This window comes from Anas platyrhynchos, chromosome 2, assembly GCF_047663525.1.
Source record: "Anas platyrhynchos isolate ZD024472 breed Pekin duck chromosome 2, IASCAAS_PekinDuck_T2T, whole genome shotgun sequence".
Lineage (NCBI taxonomy): Eukaryota > Metazoa > Chordata > Aves > Anseriformes > Anatidae > Anas > Anas platyrhynchos.
Window position 1 is genome coordinate 99,310,053 of NC_092588.1, and position 24,332 is coordinate 99,334,384.

At 37.3% G+C, this 24,332-nt stretch overlaps 1 protein-coding gene across 9 annotated transcripts in view; it reads right to left on the minus strand.

Annotated features, from left to right (window-relative positions):
• The window catches only part of GOLGA4 (golgin A4), a 65,507-nt gene extending 42,129 nt beyond the window's left edge, over window positions 1-23,378 (minus strand). For 3 of the 9 annotated variants that reach the window (XM_027451376.3, XM_027451374.3, XM_027451373.3), the window contains exons 1-9: window positions 23,148-23,377; window positions 20,597-20,692; window positions 12,732-12,830; window positions 8,628-8,693; window positions 7,348-7,662; window positions 4,700-4,747; window positions 4,189-4,245; window positions 1,436-1,534; window positions 786-924 (exon numbers count right to left, since the gene is read on the minus strand). In XM_027451376.3, coding sequence (XP_027307177.1) covers window positions 786-924; window positions 1,436-1,534; window positions 4,189-4,245; window positions 4,700-4,747; window positions 7,348-7,662; window positions 8,628-8,693; window positions 12,732-12,830; window positions 20,597-20,692; window positions 23,148-23,237 — 1,009 coding nt within the window. In that variant the 5' untranslated portion in view covers window positions 23,238-23,377. Of the gene's footprint in view, window positions 1-785; window positions 925-1,435; window positions 1,535-4,188; window positions 4,246-4,699; window positions 4,748-7,347; window positions 7,663-8,627; window positions 8,694-12,731; window positions 12,831-19,943; window positions 20,072-20,596; window positions 20,693-21,840; window positions 21,997-23,147 lie in introns of those variants that run through there. The other 6 variants (XM_072033287.1, XM_027451375.3, XM_072033288.1 and 3 more) reach the window with 6 other exon arrangements.
• Window positions 23,379-24,332: the final 954 nt, after the last annotated feature.

A 24,332-nucleotide genomic window follows, 5' to 3' on the forward strand; every position in this document is an offset into this window, starting at 1 on the left:
TAATCCTGAAGCAGATTCCAGCACATCCGAATGCTGATTCCTGGAGACTAGATAGTTAATATTATTTCATAAGCACTACAAAAGGCACAACACCGGATAAGAAGAATCTATGCTCCAATCTCACATATTGTCCGAACGCAAAAAAATCACAGCAGATCCTGAACAATTACTTCAAGATGTATGTACATCTCTGTCTGAACCCCAACTTTTATTTAGGATACCGATGAACAGTACTTTCATTGTATCCCAGCAGCACAATATCCCAGGCTCAGTAATCAAATTTAAACAATACTGGGACTCCCCTTGCTCAGATAACCTCATTATGAGAGGAACACTTAAAAGAGATTATTCAATAGCATGAATATGAAAATTGATCTTTACTTTTACCTTTTCTGGAAAAAGCACATAAAAAGAGACATACTGGCAACTCTAGGGACATACTCTAAACTCTAGGGATAGTTCCTTGCTTACCAGACAAAAAACCTTAATATTAAGTGGGGACAGTAACAACCTCTACTGGCAACAGCAATACCTAAAATAGAATTATTGCTATTAAGGCAAGATGGACCAGATTTTAATTTCTATGGAAATTAAGCATCTTTGTAAGGTTATCATGTCTACCAGGTGCCATTCTGTTTCTAGAAAAACTGCCCCTTCTAGAAAACATATCATTACTATAATGTGTTGTGCCTTGAGTACTATTATATCCATATATATCCATCACAAATAATAGTAGGCTTATTCCCCGGAATTCAAGATCTCTTAACAACAGCCCCAATACCTACCATTGCTTCCTGGTTCTGCAATATTTTCTGCACTGATTTCTTTTGTTGGACTTTGAACTTGTGGGTCAGACTGGATATTTGGATCAGGTAATTCAGTGCCCATCTGACCATTCTGTAACCTCTGTTTCAGCAACGATACCTAAACAAAATACTCTTTGTTAAAAATATAAGGATTCTAAGATTGTACTTTCATCCTCAACACTAACGAGAGCTATTCCTGACAGCAAGTAAAGGAAAAATCTGTCTGAATATTTTTAGCATTTTTTAAAATTATGTTTCCAAGTTAAAAAAAAAAAAAAAAAGCACAATTATGTGCGGAGAAACAATGAAGACCATTTAAACAAAACCAATTTTGCAAAAGCATTTTTAGCTCAAACATCTGCTCATGTTATTTCTTGATAACAAAGACACTGAAAAGGTATTTAGGTGCAGATCAAAAAATCGCATTTTGTAAGAGTAAGATTATACAATGGTATTCTCTACTACAAAGACGCACTTAATTTCTAGAAAATCATAAATTCTGAAGAAGCTTTAAAACATAGTAGCATTTATAATAACGCATGGACACAAAATACGGGAAATACTGTAATTCATAAAAAATATTTGGAAAGAGCAGTTTTCAAAAACATCTCTTCGGTAAGGTGTTTTACCTGAGTTTGCAAGACACTAATAAGTTGATCTTTTTCTTCCAAGGAAGCATCAAATTCCTCTTGAAGATGTTTCTTAGCTTGTTGATCCATCTGGAGCTCCTAAGAATCATAAAAAAATGTGTCTCAGATGAAAATTGAAATGTGAATTTAAGAAGCTTACCTATATATTATAAAATATTAAAAATACTTCATTGCAATTATGACTCCGGAACACAATCATAATCATTTCTTTTACTATACAACAATTTAATTCTATTACCAGCATTAAAATAGTAAGAGACTAGATCTAATCCGTTATCAAAGATTCCTCCTTCCTAAAAATAAGTTTGTGTCATGATCACTTCAAGCTTCTTTCTGAAAACTGTCTTCCACACAAACATTGAAAATTGATAGTTGCACTTTGGTAAACTAGATTCTTTATTTCACCATCAGATTAAATCAACATAAACAGCAGAACTGTAAATTTCCTTTATGCTCATTCAATATGCTAGTATTCTAAATGTGACAAACGCCATTTGTAACAACAGAAAGTTGTTTTTTTGTTCCTGAAAGGTGTCTCAAATGAGATAGAGAATGCTAAACAACTTCAAAAAAATTTTTTTACTTGCTACTTCATTGCATTCATTTGGCTGAACACCTTTAGAAACATACAGATGTAACCTAAACGCATTGGTAATATTTACATGATTTTATAAATTACTGTATCAAGAGGGTTTCTTCTGTTTACTTCCTATGCTTTTAAAGTTTACTTATTTATTTAAATAATTAGTTGTTAGAAAAAAAGATATTTAAATGTTGAATTAACTCACATTCAACTTCTTAGTAAGATAATCAGCACCATATGTTTTATGCATGCACTGTAAATCATTTTCCATATTTGTACTTTTTAATTTACTTCATCCATGTGTCTTTCACAGGAATATTTACCCCAGAAAGCCAACACTTCCATATTGATTATTCTGCAAAGGTTGCTTGTGTAAAGGCAAGTGCCACCTCTAAATATGGGTTCTGTTAGCCAGGCAAACACAAAGGATGACAGAAAGCACAAAGAAAGGATGAAAAAGCAAGCAAGAGACAAAACATGGGGCACTGGATGCCTCCTGCTTTGCTTCCATCCAACTTTGAATCCCACTTTCATCATCTCCTGCTGCCTATGCCTTCCTTCCAGCAGCGAATCCCAGCTTTGTGTCCCGCAGCTGAGAGAGCTAACCACATGTTGAGAGCCCAGCCGTTCTCAAGTAACTACATCCACTTTTTAACCCTGCACTGTATCTGGTTCTCCATAGCTAAAGATCACACTTCTTTCTCATGCTTCTGAGCTTTAGAAGCAATTCTTTCCAAAGCAAAGAAACTCAGTGCAACAACAGCCAAAGAGATTTTCTGAGAGGAAAAAAAAAAAAAAAAAAAACACACTGGAAAGGTCCTCCTTACATCCAACAGTTCTTTCTGACTGCTGTCAGAGATGCAAAACACCAAGGACTGCCACTGAAGAATTACTCTTAATAAGAAAATACTAATGTAAGCAGAAGAAACATTTATTTCAAAGGACTATTCACACTGAAACTTAACTTATTCTAACACGACCCTCTTAGAAGAAACTTGTCTTATTCAACTCATTTATTGGAAGAACAGAGTGCATGATGAAGAAAACTTCTATTTTTTATACAGTAGCCTCTGATAATGAGTGGTTACAGCAATGAATAATGAATTTTATAACACTGTAGCTTCCACAGTGGAAACTTCCCATTTTAGTTGTAATATCTTTCTTTATTTGTAATTTTAAGTCTGTTTTACTTAGTGTTGTAATATTTGGTCTTCCAGAAGACCAAAGAACTAGGTTTTGAAGATTTTCAATCAATATAAAAGAATTTAAGTCTTAAATTTGAAGGAATCTTTAAATCTACAAGAATTACAAGGAAAATAAATAAATTCTATACCATATATATATTTTAACTTCTATAAGTATTGTTTATATATGTAGATTTACATCAAATACATCTTTCTCTAATCAGAAAGGCTATGACAAAAGGAGTAAAAAGATAAGTATGCACACATGCAACCCTTTTCCTAATAAAAATGCTTTAATTCTGTTGTAGATATAGATCTTCCAAACTTTACTAAGTACTGAAACACTGAAAAGCTAAATCTAGTGGAACATATAGTCATACACTTAATGCAGAATATATTTCTTACATTTGACTTGTAGCAAACTGGAAAAAAAATACTGACAAGTCACTAATGCTGTGGGTATTTTTAAAATTACTTTTATCCTAAAAAAAAATAAAAATAGAACAAACCAGCAAAGAAACCAATGAACCTGACAAGACACAAAAGCTTATAAAAAGTGCTTGTTACTTGTATTTGCCTAACATTAGCATTTCTCAATACCAGAAAAGCTAGAAGTTGCATTCTAGTTGCAGTCTTCTTCAGTGTTCTACTGTTCTACCGAACAGTACTGAACTGCTGGGCCCAACAACACTGGAAAAACCACGCGCATTTCTATCTATTTCAGTGAACAGAAAAGCAGTTCAGTTGGTACTATGAACTGCTCTTAGATTGTGACAATAAGCTGCTGAATGGGAAACAAGCCAGAGAAACAATCCCATGTAAGGTAATGGAAACAAGTGGTAAAACCCCCTGCTGTGCAATAGAAAATATTTTGCAAAATGAATTTAAAAATCAAAAGCTAGGCAGAGAAAGATCCTCTGTATGTATGCTATGAAAGTAAACATTCAAACAATAAAGGAAGTTACCTCTCTCAGTTCTGCAATTCTGCGAAGTGCTTTATCCTGACTTTGACTCAGAATGCCCTTAAAAAGGAATAAATATAACGTGTGTTAAATATAGCTTTAGATACAAAGTGTAAATAAACTCACAGAATTATGTTTCAGTAGAAGAATTAATGTGTTTGTATTTCTCTTTACAGTCAAACTTGATGTGTAAGTATTACCAAAACTGCCAACTGTGGAATGTCAATCCATCACCTGAATTCAGCTGATGCAATCAAAAATGCAGGAGTACAATAGCTTCACAGTTGTTTAGACAAACCAGTATTATCTGGGATTTTTAAGGATGCCAAGCTACGAGAAAGTCTTCTGTTTATTTTTGTTTAGATAACAAATATATGAGAACATATAAGCATATACCTACACACATACACATATGTACATACACAATAGACTGAAAGTTAAATCTGTAATTGCACTATACATTTTAAGATTCAGAAAAGCATTCAGGTAATAGAAGATGAATAGGAATGCTTACCTGTAGCTTCTTCTTCTCTCGTTGGATAACTTGATAAGCAGACACCAGCTAAAATACAGAAATCAGATATAATGATGATAATGCATTCGCTTATAGCAGTCAAAATGAATTTACTTAGTTGTATCACTATCTGCTTTTTTAAACTCCTCACTTCACTTGAGAAAGCTCTTCCGACAGAAGCATATGAAAGCAACTGTCTTGTGCAATTGTTTTTTGTGCTTTTGTTTTTCATTTATAAAATATCTCCAATGTGCTAAATATAAAATAAACATGACAAAATAATTAGGCAACACAGCATTCATGCACAGTTCTACCTTCACCGAAAGTACCTCTGAGAACTCTAATGATTTAGTACAGGCAGTCTAAAAACAACTACATCAGAAAGTTACAACCTAGAGAATTGCCCTACAGGGATGTACGTTTTTAAATGGTACACATCTCAGAGACTTTAAATTTAATTTTAAAGTGATTATACATTAAAAAATACATTTACAACTCTAGCAAATAAAAGGTTTGTGTAACAGTGAATGTTCTCATTCCATGTGCTTTGCATATACTCAGTAGACAAAGACTGGGAATGAACAATATTTCTCATTGTAAGTTGACAGAAGAACTTCATGAGTAACTGCACAATTTAGTTTAATTAAAAATTTGATCACAATTGCATAAGTTGTGCAAAGCTGAAGTAGCACAATGGCACTTGGAACTGGAATACACCCTTTTCTAATTACTGGGGAAAAAAAGGAAAACAAATGCAAAACACCAAAACCAGAAATCTCTAAGTTACCACATATCTTCAAAATGTTATCGAAAATAAATTAAGATTTTTCAGAATTCAAGGCTACTTTTCATTTCAGAATCATACTTACTTTACACTTAAAAGAAAACTAAAACTATCATGGATGGTTTCCCATACCATATTCTTGAGACGCTAACTGTATTCTTCTTTTTATGAAAAAAAATTAAATCTTCAATTCTCACTATATGTTCAAACACCTTTCTTCCAAGCTCTAGCAAAACAAGTTTTTAAACTGAATCCAAAGAAATGGAAAAACTCACAAATAAAAAAGTCCTTTTGATGGAGAAAGTTAATCTACAAACTGGAGAATGTTCAACAAAGCAAGACAGTTTACATAAACTTTCAAAAAATACACCTTATTATACTAGTAGGAAGATAGTGAAAAACTAATGGGAGTCAAAAATTAATGAATTAATGGAAGACTTTTTTTTTTAAATACATGTTGAACAGTGTAATTGACGTATACATGCCATAGATTCCATAGATTCTGACAACAATAGCCAAAATACTTTAAAAAATAAAATAAAATAAAATAAACTTCAAAAGCTTTTCTTTTCCAGACAAGATAAGTAGACAAATATAAATAGGAATACTTGGAAGTTAAGGGGAGCAAAACTGAATTACTGAAAACAAAACACCTGTCTATGACGCATGCATGCAGTGAAATACACAGTGTAGATGTACTTCAAGTTTGAGAAGCAAAGTAAATTTGCCATCACGTCAGCACAGGTCACACTCAGCACCATCCTAAACTCCAGCCCCAAGTACAGGGTTTCCAGCAGAAACCCTCCTGGACTGATATCCGAGGACACCACTCACACAAATAACCCGCAGCTAATCTCTGTTGCTGACAGCATGGAATTATTTACAAACAAGAGAACAAAAGGAAGGACTTGGACAGGCTGGAGAAGTGGGCTGACAAGAAACTCATGAAAATCCACAAGGGGACATGCAAAGTCCTGCACTTGGGTAGGAACAACCCTGGGCACCAGTACATGCTGGGGGCCACCCAGCTGGAAAGCAGACCTGTGAGTCAGCAATGTGCCCTTAATGCTAAGAAGGCTAGGGGTAGTCTTGCCTGCATTAGGCAAAGCATTGCCAGCAGGTCATGGGAGGGCAATCCTTCCCCTCTACTCAGCATTGGTGAGGCTGCACCTTGGAGTTCTGGGCCCTCAGTACATTGAGACGTGGACATACTGGAAAGAGTCCAAGGAAGGGCCGCCAAGATGATCAAGGGACTGGAGCACCTCTCCAATGAGGAAAGGCTGAGGCAACTGGGATTGTTGATCCTGTAGAAGGCTCAGGGGGTGTATTATCAATGTCTACAAACACCTGAAGGGAGAGTGTAAAGAAGCTGGAGCCAGGCTCTTTTCAGAGGTGCACAGTGCCAAGGACCAGAGGCAGTGGGCACACACAGGAGCACCAGAGGTTCTGTCTGAACATCAGGAAGCACTTCTGTGCTGTGTGGGTGATGGAGAACTGGTGCAGGTTGCCCCAAAAGGTTGTGAAGTCTCCCTCCTTTGAGATCTTCAGAAGCCATCTGGACGTTGTCCTAGGCAAGCTGCTCTAGATAGTCTCCTGCTTGAGCAGGGGTTTGGACCAGATGGCCTCCAGAGCTCCCTTCCAACCACAACCGTTCTGTAATTCTGTGAGAAGCATTTCCGTGCTGCATTACCAGCACAGCTTTGGCTTGTCTAAGCCAAAAATAACTAGACTTACAATCATAATTAAATGTCCCTGCTAGCTATAAGAGGATCCCATTTGTTCCAGAGAGGAAAACAAGATTATCCACTACTGCAGTACGCTAGTCTTATTTTTCCCCTCTCTCTCATCCAGTGACATTACCCACCTCTGCATATTTTCCTCTGTAGTTGCCCAAGCTGCGCTCCATTCGGCGCAGTCGCTGCAGTAGCTGTTCCTTGCTGAGGCTATCTGCATTTCCCGGGGCCTCCTCAGTCTCGCTTTCGATGTCAGAAGGTGGATCGAAGGTGGGACCGGCTGCATCTACATCCAGCCGGTTCAGGGAATCTCTTGAGGGCGTTCGTACCAGGGACTCTTTAGAAGAAGAGCGGAACAGGGACTCTTTTACTGGGCTTCGAAACAATGACTCCATGGAGGGCACACGGAGCTGAAGGCGCTGGGCGAAAGACTGAGCGTCACTTGGCTGCAAAAACCCAAAGCAAGGAGTTACTTGTGCGCTGCTTCGAGGCTGACGGGTACACTAACGCTGGGGAAACAGAGACATGGCCATGGCCAAGGAACCACCGTTACCCAACAGCACCACAGAGGTGACACCAAAGAGCTACCACTCCCTTAGGAGAGTCATCTCCCTGTGCAGAAAAAACAGACATGCAGCTGCCAGGTGTGGGCAGTTTCAGATGGCTACTAAATTCAACAGACTACAGCTCTGATTTAAGCTCCTGGAAGAATCTGCTCCTGTGCAACCCCATTAAAAAATGACTATGTATCTGAAATAAATAGTTGTATTTACTTTTGCCCCAAATTTAAAAAAAAAAAAAAAAAAAAGGATATAAATGTGACTCACTTCTTGATGTATTAAACAGAAGATTGTATTTATCTCAAAGATACAAAGATCTTTTCCTATGATTGAGAGAATAAATTTATTGTAAAAGTCCTTGTACGACAGTTCTAGCATGTATTCTTAAACAGTCCTTTTTTATTTTAAATGGCTTTACAGTTTTTACATAAAATGCAATTGTTGATTTATGCAACTAAAGTCCCTGTGCTGTACTAAAACAGAAGGGCCCATGCTATGGTAGCATACAGTGGTGGTGCTACGAAGTGATTTTAAAGCACTACCCAGTGATGTAGCCCATGCTGGAACTCGCATGCTGGGAAATGCTGCTAATCCCACTCCGGCAAATTGGACTTATTTCTGATACGTATGAAAGGATGGCTTCCACCATTATCACAAGTGATGACTTTATTTTAAGATTATCAGTTCTTTTCCTTCCATTAGAAAATACTATTTTTTCAATCTTAATACCATCTTAAATCATACCAAAGTACTTGTCATCCATCCCTACTCCAGTAAGAAGGCACACACTGGGCATTTACGCTAAATTAGTAACATGGCAGTGAAATACAAAACAAAAACCCCATAGGTACCTGTGGGGAGGCTGGTTCACTTCCATTGTTTTCTGCAGATCTGGGAATTGGTTGCTTAGGTAAATTCTAGAGGAGGAAAAACAACTGTTAGAAGGAAGAGACTATAATGACTATCAGTCACCGACTCCTACAAACAGCATCTGTGCTTTTTTCTTGCCTGTGTTTTTAGTACTTTCTTTAAAAAGTTTACTACGATGTGTTCATGCAAACAAGCTAGTTTGTTAAATTCAAAAGAGACTGCTGCAATATAGAGATCTACAAAGCAGCTATGTGTGCATGGATTAGTATGAGACATCTGCAAATACAGACATCTCCAACTTAATTATTCAAAATGATTATTTGTGTAACATTTACACACAAATCAAAGGAACACCAGAAAAAGCCTAAACGATAGCAGGAAAAACAACACCAACAACAAACTGATGACCAGTGTTGTTTACAGCTGACATGAGGATCAGTGGAATCACATTATCTCCCTCTATTTAAGAACGGGGGGAGGGGAGAAACACTACCTGGATAAAAACACTGTTTAAGAGGTTTAGATGAAAAAGATAAAAACCTGTTGTTTAAGATTCCAAACATTCACAGGAAGAACATTAGGCTTTCAGAAAACACATCCTGTGCAAGACTAGACACATACAGTTTTCTGCACTCACAAATAAGGAGGGAAAAAAATCAACTAAAAATAAGTTTTATTTTTATTATAGATTTCAGACATTCCTGTGCCCAGTCTGTCTGTCCTGCTTTTCCTATGCTCAGGTGCTTCCAAACCTGTACAGATCCAGTTTTCTAGTGCTTAAGCCAGGTCAGACTGATGTAGCAAAACACTAGAAAATATCTTGGATGCATTTTTTTCCAAGAAAAGCACTGAGATACGGATTAAGGAATTCAGTTAAAAGTGATGTACATTTTTATTTTTAATCAAGATGTACCTTGAAATTCATATGCAATCTGTAAAATCGAAGGCTTGATATGAACTAAACTCAAGAAAGTATTAAAATAACACAGAAAGAAATCCAGACAGTTAAGGAAGCCAGAGAAACAAGCAGTCACCCATCCAGACTCAGATTAGGTAAAATGAGCAATTGTGAGCCATATAAGGAGTCCGTTTGGATTTGGAAATTTCATTTCACCTGGCTTGAGCAAACTGTGCATACTGTTTACATTCTGCACTACATTGTTGTGGTGGATTTAGTTCTAGTGGATTAAGAGCTCTTACTGGTTTTTAATCTAAAGCACTCCTACACTATTATTCTGGGCTGCATTATTTGTTTTCATTTCTTAACTGTGAAGTTAATTGTAACAGTAATTCAAATAAAAACTATTTTCTGCTTTACAATTTGTAATAAAGCACCTGCTGCATCACAGTAGTGCTAACAAAGAAAGATGTACTTGACCAAGAACTGCCGACTTTCTACAAGCACATCTTTCAACAATCATGTATTCTGATTACCAGAAAAAGAACAAAAGGGAACTGTTTAGGGTTTATATATCTAATTCACAAGGATAATTTAATAATATTTAAGACATTTTAGAACACAAGATTAATTAGATGTATTAAATCTAATAAGGTATTTATAAATACATAAAGCATGGATCCTATTTTTTTCAACTGTTAAAAACCCCAAAAATTAAAAAATGCCATCTCAAAACTAAAACTAATGCCACCACATTTAAAGTTTTCCTCTTCATTGTGCCAACATCTTTGCTTTCAGTCTACGTACACAAAAGTAGAGCCTAGATTTAGATTTACGATTTATTGCATTAGCAAATATACGAAGGACATAGTGGTTATATATAATACAAAACCTGGACCATCACACTTCTCTGCCTCCTGCAATTCTAACTCACTGCGTTCTAGGGCAAAGGGTCATACACTGATGTCCAGAAAGTGAAAGGTAAGCATGAATACAGCTTGCTATATATAAGTATAGATTCAAGAGGCTTTGAGGAGCTTAAAAGCCCTAACCTTTCATAAGCCCTAAGAGTTGTTTCAGTGAAACTAGGAGCAAAGAGCACTGGCATCTTGAAAGTCTTAAAACCAGAAGAGTAACAGGCTTTCTGGAGACAAACAGAAGTCTTTCCTCCACTAACTATACACAACAACTGTATCTATATCCAGAGAGTAGCTACTTCTACAAGTATTAATAAAAAGGTTGCTTTCTGTTATTAAAATGTATAAACCAGAGCTCAAAATTAACAGGAACACATTATGGCATTCTAGCAACACTCCTGCTTCCTTACTTCTCTATTGCTGAAATTAAAACTAATTTAGCTTCTTATTTCTTTCTAAGGTAAAAAAAATAAATAAATTAATGTGCCTAAAGAGCGAAAGCTAAAGTGTCTGTAGTTAAAAACACGTTATTGTTCTTCCTCCCTCCTCCTCCAAGTACTGCAAATTTGTGAGTAAGTTCTGGAAGGAGGAAGAGGTTAGTACACATTTTCTTTCCTGTGTGTTTTGTTTGTTTGTTTGTTTGTTTATTATTATTAATATTTGTATATAATTAGCACTTGTCTTCCTTATAAACTTCTGTCTCACTATTCTCTTCCTCCTGCCTCCCCAAATCTTACTGTGAGAGGACAGCTCTAGAGTTTTGAAGAAGTTCAGAGAACAAAATCAGTTTTACAGGTAACATTATTAAATACACATTGGTAACACATTAACTATAATTCTCACATTAGAATTATTTGCAGTTTATGCAGGTTTTTTTTTAATAAAAATATGCGAGACAGTGACTCTAGTCACTGAAGTATATACTAAGGGAATACAAAGGCAACATAAGAATGTTCACAGAAACGTGTTTTTTTCCAGAATGCAACTGTAATAGTGATATTTTGCAGTATCATGAAAAACAGCCTATAAACGCTTACTGCTATTCATATAGAAAAGCTTCATTTTATCTGTAGAACAGCAACTATTACTGGACCTTGAATATGACAAAAAATACCTAAACTAAGATAAATAAATCTAGCTACTATTTCAAAACTACAGATGTCAGCACAGCCTGAACGTCCACTTTGCTCCTCATCAAAAAGCTCAACCTCAAGAACAGGAGGACTGACTGAGCTAGTACTGAATCTGTGCTCGGAGGTAGCAAGCACAGCCCAACATATGAAGACTTTCCACAGATCACCTTTTTAAGCAGTTTCAGCCCAATTTTGCTTAGCCTGAGACACAATCCCAGAATGATGTGTTACACTATGCCTATTTCCTTATCAAATTTCTATCCTGTTATAGCTTTCAGTGTCTTTTCATTTTCAGCCTCTGCATGACCAGCAAAAAAGGCACTTGCTAAATTTTAAAAAAATAAGGTAATCATGAGTTGAGGATGACTTGGGACTCTAAAATTCAAATACTGTTTTGAATCATTATGCGCTCAGGAATGCCATGGCTCTGAAGCACATGAAAGATGCCATCCCAGTTCTGTGGCAATACTCAGAATAACACAGCTTTGCATGTGCATGCTAGAAATAGAGAGATTCTCCAGACGTAGACTATGCAAACATTTCCAGACAATGAAATATATATGTTTAAAATGAAATCTAACAATTTAGAAGAGACATTCGAGTCTTGTAATAAGGGCAGACAGGTTACCAATTAGAAGTAGCCAAATTTCAGTGCCTATGTATGATAATAATTTCCTGCTACCTACTAGTAGTAAGTGACATGAGGCTTTCACTGTAAACAGCAAAAGACACGTAATTTTTAAGCAGAGAAACTAATCTCAGTGCTTGTCATATCCATTTACCTTGAAATAGACACAGACATACATAAAATGAAGAGGAAGACTTTCAATGGCTTTAATGAATTCTAAGCAACAAGTGTACAAAATTGTGCAACAATTACTTGAAATTTGGGTAAAGTAGGATTACCTGTGTAACAGAAAACGTGTTAATTTTTTGTGTTACAATAAATTCACATCATACAGCACACCAGCCAGGAGCTAACCGGAACTACCTCTGTGAAATTTAGTGCAGGGTTAGCAACAGAGTAGTTAAGATGCCTTTGTGAGAACAAGCCACAAGCAACACTAGGTTTGCCTTCTAGTACAGTACTCTCCTCCCCCTGCTAAAGGCATCGCTAAGGGGGGTGGGAGGACTCACCACACCGTCACTCTGTGGCTTAGGTTGTTTGGTGGGATCCAAAGCAAAGATAGTATACTCAGAGAGAAAAGCAGGTTCTGCTATCATCCCGGCTAGCAGCTGTCATTCAATGCAAAAAGTAGGAAAACAAAAATAAATCAAGTAACAAGGTAAAGAACGTTGCAATATTCTACTAAATTTTTCCACACATTTAAAAACATCATAAAAAGGAGACAACAGACACTGGTAAAGGCAGGACATGAACAGAAAATATGCATTAGATCACTCACTTCAGAACAGCCAAAATATAGTTTTGATCATTTAGAAGTATAAGAAACATACAATTTTTGAAAAGTATCCTAGTCAAGCCCAAAACAGAGTTTTTCAGACACTGGCACTGATGATTTTAAGCTTCCGTGGATGACTTGTCTTCTGATACCACTTAGTCCTCTTTGCTCACAAAGTTGTGCATGAAAAGCTCATTCCATCAGTATTTCAGTTACAAGCAATATAAATTTCATGATTTGTCTTCTCTACTACTGCTCTTATACAGTGGAATCCTAACCATATACAAAAAAAAACAAACAAACAAAAAAAAAACAAATACATTCCTTACAGAATTATTTGTAGTACTAGCAGACTACTGCTTTACAAAAAAACCAAAACCAACCTTGAACTGATTTAACCATTTGTATCATGTCAGTATAGGAGAAGAGATTTAAATTCCATGAACAGAAAGAGATTCTGGAATAGGACATATACATTTAATGTAATGCAACTTAATGGTGTAACAGGTTTCAAAAGCATTCCTTTTCCATAATTCTACATACATACAGAAGTTTACCGCTCAACTTTCTTACAAGCTGAGATCTCAGAATTTTGTTGTTTGTTGACTGAAACAAAACATGATACGTTTTTTTCATTCACACCATTTCACAACAATTTTATTTAAAGTTACTAATAGTATTTTAGGAATCAATTCTATTACTAAAAAGTTAGGGTTTGATTTTTTTTTTTCAACTGCTATATTAATTCTAGTGCAATTAATTCCAGTACAAACCCTCAAATTCAGAGGAAAAACATTTTCCCGTGTAAGATCCGGAATGCTACATGACTTGCAATTTTTGTATAGCAAAAACTTTTAGAAAATGTGTTAGAATGTGGAATGCCTGGACCTGGAGGGCAGAGCTGCTTCATTTTGTACACACACTTCTGAAAAGATATATGCCAGAAAAAGAAATGGTGAATACTATGTGTAACCACACAGCAGCAATGCTACAAGCAAGACTGATAATCTCATGAATTACAAGTATGTACATTCTCAAGGACAAATAAAATGATGATGAAATCTTTAAGTCAAAGAATACCTTGTACATTTAGACAACACCAGTTAATATGATGAAACAACATTTCCAAAACACTACTACATGTATCCAAGCAAATGCTATTAATGAAAGGATTATAAACATTTTCAAAATGTAACCTATCTTAAGCTTAGATGAGTCACTTTCAAAACATGACTGCATAGAACTTCAGGAACCACAGAGAGTTCAAATTACCACTTCATAGATATGGTAGGCTAACGTTCGCTTCTCAGAATATTAAGCACTGAAATTTCATCATAAAATTATTTTGCTTAATTCAAACTCCTTGCATTACCCAAACAACTTGCATTAAAAAGATTTCCTATTCATCTCCAACAAATTATTCTACGTTTGAAATTAAAAACAAATTCAGTCAGCCTGATTGAGCTTGCAAGCACACCACTCTAGGGTCTCTATTGCAACTAATAGTTTACACAAACAGTAGAAAGCAATTAACACTACTGTTGCATTTCACAAATGTTAATCGGAAGCCTGAGGCAAGGACATCACTAAATCATCTCAGCTTCACCTCCCTGTTGTCTGAGTCTACTGCAAAAAAGACAAGGGTAGCACAAAAGGGAAAGAGCCAACCCTGCAAACACAGGTAGAAGACAATAATAGTGTTTGAGGCAGCGCAGTAATTGCCATATCAAAAAGAAAGCTAGGTATTTCCTTCCCAGTAGCTAAGGTATTTCTTTCCCAGTAGCTAAGAGTTAACCAAGAGTTGAGTTTCACACTTCAAACAGCTATCAAAGGCAGAATACACTTAATCATGGTCCAAGAATGTTATTTCCTTAGAACTGGCTGTATCTTCTTATTAGAGAACTCATCCTCCATTCTCAGATGTTGGGTGCCCAACAGTGAAAATATTTAAGTATTTGCTCATAGCATTTTTGTTACTCCAGCAGCTCATTGTCTGCTTTGTTCTTACAGCTATATTACAGGCAGTAATGCTGTTGAATAATATGCTGTTGAATAAGTCTTATAATTACAACACCTATTACTTTCCAAAAATATATATCCCATTTTTATCTGCATTTTTATTCCATTTTTTTTCATTAACTCTTGAGTATGGCTTTAATATGAGCTGTCGACTTTATTTTTTGTTTTGTTTTTGTGGAAGTCACTGAAAATTATTCACCTGTGCCTGGAAAAAAGGCAAGAAAAAAATAGTCTTCCAAAATTAAACACTTGTAAATATTGCCACAATGGATTTTTGTACTTCAGGGGGTCGCTCTGAATGACTTATGATTAATAATCATATAATGTTGCGAACCAGTTGATGTGCTTAATGTAACTAGACAAGTTGGGAATCCAGTTGGGCTGAAGCATCCTGCGAACAGGCAGAATGTGCAGACCTGTAATTAATGCTATAACTAGCCTTCTCTAATCCTCTGAACACCATCAAATCACATTTGAAAGCTTTTTAGAGAAATCCTACTAAAATCTTTCAGAATTTTATGCTTCAGATATGCTCTAGGGTAAATTAACTCTGTCCCATACTGACCTTTACCTCAGGCACCAAATTAAAGCTGTGATGTTGCTGGTCTTTTAGCACAATATAGAATTACTCTGTTTTTGCAAATACAATCCTACTCACCAACAACAAACATTTCCACCTTTGAGAAAAAGTTACAAAAAGGTAAATTAGATAATGAAACCTGGGATCAGATGACGATATATTTCTTTAAGTATTCTTAAAGAACAATAGTTCTTTTGAAATAATCTCTGTTCAGAATTCTGGAAATACAGTCTCTGTAGCCCTCATGTCTGGCCTCAGTTAAGTTGCCTTAACTTGTTCTTTATGAACTTACTGAACCCCAGAATGAAACGCTTTTGTACTGTTTTTGCTATTCCTCTCTGAAGAATTACCATGCTCAAATATTCCTTTACTCTGATGAATGGGATACGTAGGCCAAAGTCATTCTGAATGCTGGATCAAATGACTTCCTTAGCAGGCTGTGAAATAAACGCAGAATTTAGCAGGGATTATAGTGCTACCAAGTACCCTTGCTCTGAAGGGGGGGGACTAGTTGATTTAATGCATATATACAACACTTGCTTGATTACCAGTGGCAGTAATTATTCCCTTTCAGAAAAAGGAAGAGAACCAGTGATTCCATGTTTCAGATTAACCTGTTATTACACAAACTTGTACTTCACTAACTGTATGAATTTGCATCATGGCACATGTTCATTTCTAATGCTTAAATGCTTCTCTAATTGTATGTGTACTGTTTTTCCACGTTGTGTACATGCACAGTAAAACAGAAGGAAAGGGATTATACTACAAGCTTGTTGAAGAGGTAAACCAGTATTTATTCACCTAGTTCAAGGAGTTAAGGGTGGCAGCTATTAGGCTAATGGTTTAGTTTCATTTCTTAATAAGAAAGATAACTCATTCCTCCACAGTTAAAAAAAAAAAAAAAAGTCCATCCCACCCCCAAATTTGCCAGATTGTGGGGAATGTCAGAAAAGCTGTAAAAAAAAAAAAAAAAATCAGTAATTTGCTGATCTATCTATTTTATAGAAGGTTCATGCAATCTTTAACAATCTTTTCATGCTTCATCCCTCTTACATTTATGGAATTAAAATATTGGCAAAAGAACTCAAAAGTTCAAGACTTTTCTCTGCAATTAAAAAAAGTCCCAGAACCTGAGGGCACAGAACTGCATTTTCAGGATGAGTTAATACATAAATCCAACGATTCTTTCCTGGTTTGTTATTTTGATAAGCAACCTAAATAAACCTGTGTATGCATCAAGAATTATAAAAGTCAAGCTTTAGATAAGAACTAGACAGACTCCAAAATTCAGTTTTAAATTTGCATGTCAGAAATAAAAAAAAAAAAAAAAATCAAGATACATCTGAATTACTGCTACCCCCTGGATGGGAGTATCTATTTAGAAGTACCTCAGAGTGGATGAATAAATCAAAGATGCAGCATTAACAAAGGTAGAAGACAACTTATTTCCAGTTTTGCTTGTCCTGATTTATTAGCCAATGCTGGAAAGATACTTCAATTAAATTTGAAACAGTCAATTTTCAGTACTAAAGTAAGACTAAAAAAAGTACATTGCTAGTTTATCTTTAGCTCTAAGAAAAGCTACATATACAGTGCTCTGCCACACTTCCATAACACTTGTGAGGATGTGAGTGATATTTGGACCTGAGTAAGTGCCAGGTCATCCACATCAAGATATCAGCTGTTCCCTCTCAGTTCATGGCTCAGAACTAGCTTTGTTATTTTCTGCACGTGGTCCTGACTTGTAAAAATAACTATACTAAACCAGAAGAAAATTTTGAACTTCTAGGAATGATACTGAATATGATACATTTGCCCTCAAATTCTGTTCAAGAGTCAATGAAATAAACTGAAATTTGAAAACCAAACACTATTCTTCCCTGGAAAAGGCTAGAAGTAACAACAATTAAGTTTTAATCATCCAGGGCTGTTTCAAATGACACCAAGGCCAACTCAGAAGGTATCTGATAGATAAACTGCTTGAAGAAGTTTTTATGTAAGTATCAATGATTTTATTTTACACTAAAGCCGTATTTTACAGGCTACTTGCAAGAACAGAATACAGAACTAGACAGAATTCTGCTTTTTCGTTATATACACACACACAAAAAAATAAATATATGAGCTTCTCCATAGCACTGCTTCTGTGGAGATCCTGGAGATCCACAGCTTCATTAAAATAGAAGCTGAAGAAGAAAGCAGGCAGGAATAAAAGAAACTTATGCCAGTATTCCATGAATGAAGCACATAAGTTTTTCAAAATCCCAAAACATTCTGTTAAAAAATACATATTTTTTCACTTTAGAATATAAAGCAAAAATGTTTTCCTGCAAGTTTTATTATAACTCTTTGATCAGATTAATATTGTCTATTACAAATATAGTTTTTATTCTAAAAATATTGTAAAAGTGTTGAGTTTAAATCAAAGCTTTTACACGTTTTAATATTAACATTAAAAATATTAAAGTATGGATTTATTAAAGTCACACTAAAATGTAGTAAGCCAGAGGGAGAAGATGTATACAAGAACTATGAAATACCATACAGTTCTATTTGTTTAAGTTTCCTATACCAAAATGGTTAGCAAATATTCATGTACTACAGAAACATTTCAGTACATGATATTCTTCAAAACCATTCTCAGTACATTAAACGTTGTCCAGTTTTAGTTCATTGTAACACCATTGCCAACTGTACATAAAAACTATGTATGATCAAACAAAAACAATGCTTTAAAAAGTGTTCCCCTTTCATATAATTGGGGCATGTATTTTCAGAGATAGTATATAATATCTGTCTCTTTTATAAGTATCATAAATACTGCCACCAAACTGAGTTTTACTGAAATACAATCCAACAACTACATTTCAAGGATGATTTGCTTTTAACCAGTCTTTACGCTTGAGGAATATTTGGAGAAAGAAGCTTTCATGTCTTGATGAGGTAAATTTATCTTTATTTTAGTAAAACTTTCCATTTGACATGAAAGTAGCTCTTACTAAAAAGCAGAGATTTTCACTCCCTTCGCATCTTCGCTACTTTCTGAATTTTAATTACAGAATGTGTTTTGTAAGTAAAATTCTCCTAACAGTTCCCTATGCCAGGGGATAACTGTAAATCTGAGGTCACTTTAGTACTCTGTTTCCATTCTTAATCTTATTTCTCCATCTCTCTCTCTCTCTGATCATTCCAAGTGTAACCACTGTATTTAGAGCATGATAATGTTCTTCCAACATTACTTGGCATGTCTTGTGGTGAATTCTTTGCTTCTCCTGTTTGTCTGGAAAAGCAGACTGGAAAAAACAGATTGGGGCAGTATAAATTTAATGAAGCACTGAAAGATAAAAATCAACTGAAATGAAGACGACTGCAGAAACATTGACACATGTAGGTAACATCAGTAGAGCCCGTATTTTTTTTTAATATTATGTTAGCAGAACAGTGAGGAGAGGTAGCATTTTTTATTAAATCAACTGAAAAATAAGGTAAGCTTTCGGGGATACAAATCTTCAAATCTGGAATAAAAGCAACCATCCTTAAAATTAAATACAAGTCTTTTTTTTTTAAAAAACAAAACAAAAAAAACAGAACTATTCTGAGTTTGACTCAATGTGGGAGTTGTATTTGAGCAGAAAAGCAGTTGGTACTTGTGTAAGTTGTAATACTCCTCATCCCTTTTATTAATCTTTTCCTTTAATCATTTCCCACTGAAGAGAGGAAGATTTTCTTCATCGAGGCGTAGGCAGTGCCAAGCCAATGAGACTAAAACCAATGAAACAGTCACACAAACGAACGTCACTGTCTCAGAGCTACATTATCTCATATTCCACTAAGCTTCTGCTGCTTAGAAGCATCTGAACACCTTGGCTAAATCATTCCTTTAACCTTTATCACATTCATGTAGCTCTCATGTGGCAGCACATAACTTCTGTATTCTGCATTTAGAAAAGACATGCAAGTTGCTTTTTCTGGGGAAAAAAAAAAGACAATGCAAGCTCTCCTTTCTAAAGCAGTTAATTTATCACAGATGATGCTGCTTGCCAACATTAACAGAGCATCAGTTAATAGAAAGCCTCTCTCCAGGGACAAAAAGAAGTCATTTTATACAACACTACATGAACAACAACAACAACAAAAAAATTATTAGAAAACTGAATATTGCATTTCTAAAGAAAAAAAAAACAACAACACAAGATAGCTTTCCTTTTGTTTCTATTACCAGTGAAGGAATCAAAACTGCCAAGCTGTAATCACTGGTAGTGTTCATAGTAATCTAAGGATGGGCCCATTGCAAGAAAACAAATACTTTATATATACATGTATATATAGCCTGCCTCAACTTACCTCTACAGTTAATAGGACTCGTCCAACTTTTCAAACAAAAGAGGCAGGAAAAACAAAGTTAATCTCTCTGAATGTAACTTCTGTCCCAGTAGTTTACTGAATCTAGTTCAGCAGAAAGATTTTTAAACCTGGAGAAGGATTTAAAAGGTGTCTTAATGTAGGGCTTTAAAGGTCTGTTTCACTAATATGAAACACTCCGGGACTTCACCTACAAATTAGAATCATAGAATATCCCGAGTTGGAAGGGACCCATAAGGATCACTGAGCCCAACTCCTGGCACCACACAGGTCTACCCAAATTTGAGACCATGTGACTAAGTGCACAGTCCAAACGCTTTTTAAATTCAGGCAGGCTTGGTACAGTGACTGCTTCCCTAGGGAGCCTGTTCCAGTGCATGACCACCCTCTCAGTGAAGAACCTCTTCCTGATGCCCAGCCTAAACCTCTCCTGCCTCAGCTTGACACCATTCCTGCAGGTCCTATCACTGGTGATATGACTGATTAGACTATTCTTATGTGTAATACACAGGAAATAGAGAGAATGAGGAACAAAAAAAAAAAAAAAAAGCATTAATCAAGGAAGCAAAGTCAGATTATTCTTCTTCTTAATGAAGCGTTAAAGCTTAAAAATACATAAAAAGTTTTCAGCTGACCTCTTTGTCCGGTGTTAAGGAGCTTTCGTCATTCTGATCTGTAAACGAAGATGTTCTGCTTCTTTTGTCAGTCGGTGGAGGGGACTTGGAAGGGGCCTACAGAGATCACATACCAACAATATTCAGAACTAATTCTTCCATATCATAATTTATTTTAACATTGACTAACTGTAACTTGTCAGTAAAGCCCGGGGTAGATCTTCCTTTTAAATAAGCCACAATCAGTTTCACATACTGTCTGTGAGGAGTTCTACCTCAATGCAAAGCCTCCAGAGCAGAAGATACCATGAAACAGCCACAAGAGCATGCAACAAAATTATGCTATTATCTTATAATATTATTAAGCTATTTTGATCACTTGTGACCATCGTCCCCCTGGTCCAAATTTGAAACTCAAACTTCATAACACCTTAGCATTTTAATACTTGTTTTAAATACTAAAGATTAAGGCTTCAAAGATTTGCAAATTGACAGGCAGTTGAGTTGATCATTTAAATAAGGAGTACCATCTCATTCCTTTAAGGAATTGATTTTAAAAAACACTAGTCAAAATAAAATAGAATTTAAGCGAAGCAAAAGGGCAGCGGAAGAACATGACACATTTTAAAACGTCAACACGAACTTGTTGTTCCTGTTAACACTAAACATCTATTCAAAGAAATTTCACAACCCCATACTGAGCAAGGCTGCAACAAGCCAAGCTGACCCAACCCAAATATAGCTTGCCAGCCTCATGCTTCTAAATCCACATACAAAACTTCAGTATACATGTAGTGAACATTAAAAGATCAGCAAGTTTTACATAAAAAGAAATTAAGACCTCTCCTTAAGTATATGCTACAACATAACCAGAACTAATAAAGTGTTGCCATAAAAAATAAAAATCAGAACACCTCCTGCACATTGTTGCAGTACCATCATTTAGGTTGTGTATGTGAATTCTGCCTCACAGAATATTAGTCTCAAGACCATGACTGAGCTGACTAAAACATAAATGACAGTGCATTAGTCCACTGAAGAGATATTACCCCTAAAAACGTCAGTCTTCTAGAGAAAGAACAGAAGACGTAGCTAAAGCCTATAGGTATGTTTTGCCAGATTTGGATAGTAATTAATTAAGTCTGGTATCATAGGAAATACATGGTTATACCAGAGTCAGTGACAGTTTACAGGCCAAACCAAACAGAGAGAAAGTTTCCTCCTGAGAATGTGACTCTTCTTAAGTCAGACACCCAGCTTAGTACCTGATAACCAGGCCAGCTCTGTATCTTGCTGAAGAGTTTTGCTCCAGAGGTATCCGTACAGCCTGAACAATGACAACACCCTGCTCACCCCAGTAGCCTGCTCTCCTTTTCTGCTCGCCCTCTAACTTAAGGTCAGCCATTTACAGTGGGGGGACTTCTAGCCCTCACCATACAAAACGAAAAAGGTTTCCAAGTGTCCATCAGCACTTCACTACTAGATGGGGCATGAAGGCCTCTCTTCACTCTGCCCTTAATGCCCTTAACCGCTGCACTCAGACCTCCAGAGGCTTCAGAGCCATTTCAGAGGCACCGTGCTGGGCAGCGGGCACAGTCGTTGCTCCTGGGTAACGACCAGCACAGTTCTGAAACTGGAGGCGGGCAGGGCAGGGGAGCCCACACAGCCGCCCAGAACTGCAGGGGCAGCTTTTTCTCCCCATCAGCAGTTACAAACTGCTGTGTCCGTCCTTCATCAGGCAGGGGGAGAGCGCAGGCTGTCAGAGTCAGAGAGGGGACATCAGTTCGCCAACAGCCCATGCGGAAAGGGGAGGCCCACAGAGGAGGCCTCAGGATGAGCGTTACCTTCATGTTACGCTTGGAGAGATACTACCCCTGGATTTATCGCTCTTAGGCTGGTAAATTTAGCCTCGGACACTGCAAGCCAGAGTACAAATGGCAAGTTTTATGTTCTAGAGAGAGGTTATTAATAATGGAGAGAGGGTATGGTAAGCAAAGCCTCCCTGTGACAGGGTATAGTAAAGAGCAAAATTGAACGCAAGTAAAAGTCTCACAGAGCTACTAAGTGCCGAATGCCTGTAAAACTTGGGCTGAAAATGTTTTGATAGGAAGCAGCTGATGGTCAGGTGGTGACAGCGCACCCAATAAACTGAACGCAGCTTATTTACGTGTCCGCTACGAGGACGGGAACAGAAGTATATTCAGTATATTCCACGCTCTTCGCAGGACTGTGGCGCATTTTAGACCTCAAAACCCTCTCCCTCCTTCCTCGTTGACACAAGCCATTTGGAAACGCGACACGGGGAGCGAGCAGCGTGCCCTGTTCCGCTTGTAACCCCAAATCCAACACCACTTTCCTCCTAACAGCACTGGAGACCAACCGAGGCGACACCAAGCAACACCAAGCGACAGAAAACCACCGCACTCCACCCAAAAGGCAAAAACCTGCTCTCGTTTCCTTGCTCCGCCCCAGCGCAGCGGCCTGGGCAGCGTCGCACACGGCGAGCCCCGGTGCCGGGCACCTGCCAGCGCCCACCCCCCGCGCCCCAGAGGGGACACAAAGCCCAACGCACCCCCTCCGCGGCGCCCTGCGGCTGTAGGGGGGCGGCGCGGCGCGGCGGCGCCTGCTCCTCGCTGATCTTCTGCTTCAGCTTCTTGAACATGGCGGCGCGTCTCGGCGCGGCCTTCCTCCCCCCGCCGCCCCCTCCTCCTCCTCCTCCTCCCGGCCCCCTCCCCGCAGCAGGTGAGCGGCGGCGCTGCTGCGCCTGCGCGGCCGACGTGGAGCCCCGGCGGCCCGCTCGCTACGGGGCGAGGCGAGGCACAAAACGCCCTCCTCACGGCTTCGCCCTCACGGCGCCGCCCCGCTGGGGAGGGGGAGGCTCACGGTGCTGCGCCCTGCAGGCCGGGCTCGGCACGGCGCTGCTAATTGGTTTATGAACCCAATTATCAACCCAGTTATAAGAGTTACGAGAATTATGAGGGTTGCTGTGTTTCCCCGTGATACCACACAGAGGCTAGAAATGCATGATCGTATTCGCGAGAAATGCTGAGCCGCGAGCTTCTGTACTGCACGGCAACGTACTGGGAAGAATGCATTTGGTAGCCACGGACTTACAGAAATGTTTTCACTGAAATACACTGCTGCCATCTTTAAATCATTTGAGATATATATATATACACATATATATATATATATGTACATTGATCCCCAAAAATAAGTAAGAGGAAAGGAAGGAAGAAAAAGAAAAGGAAAGAAAGAAAGAAAGAAAGAAAGAAAGAAAGAAAGAAAGAAAGAAAGAAAGAAAGAAAGAAAGAAAGAAAGAAAAAGAAAAAAGAGGAAATAAAAAGAGAAAGAAAGAAAGAATGAGAGAAAGAAAGAAAGAAAAAGAAAGAAAGAAAGAAAGAAAGAATAAAAATAAACTTTTTCATAATTTTTTGCTACATGTAAGAAGAAAAATTACTTTTCAGCAGTCTGTTTAGCTGTAGATAAACAGCGACTGGTTGCGATGCTTTTCTATGGGTGGACTTGGCAAGGGAGGTATAAGGAAGAGTCTCCAGGACTAGGAGGGCAAAAATACCTGAAGAGCATTCCACAAGGAAATGAGATAACGTGGGTGATTAAGTTTACTGCTGCTATAAAAAGCAAAAACACTCTACTTCAGTCAGTCTCTGTTCCATGTAGATATGACATGTCCAGGATGGCTGGACAATTCTCAGATTAGCAAGCGAGAGACCCTCCCAGCACATCTGTGAGTCTC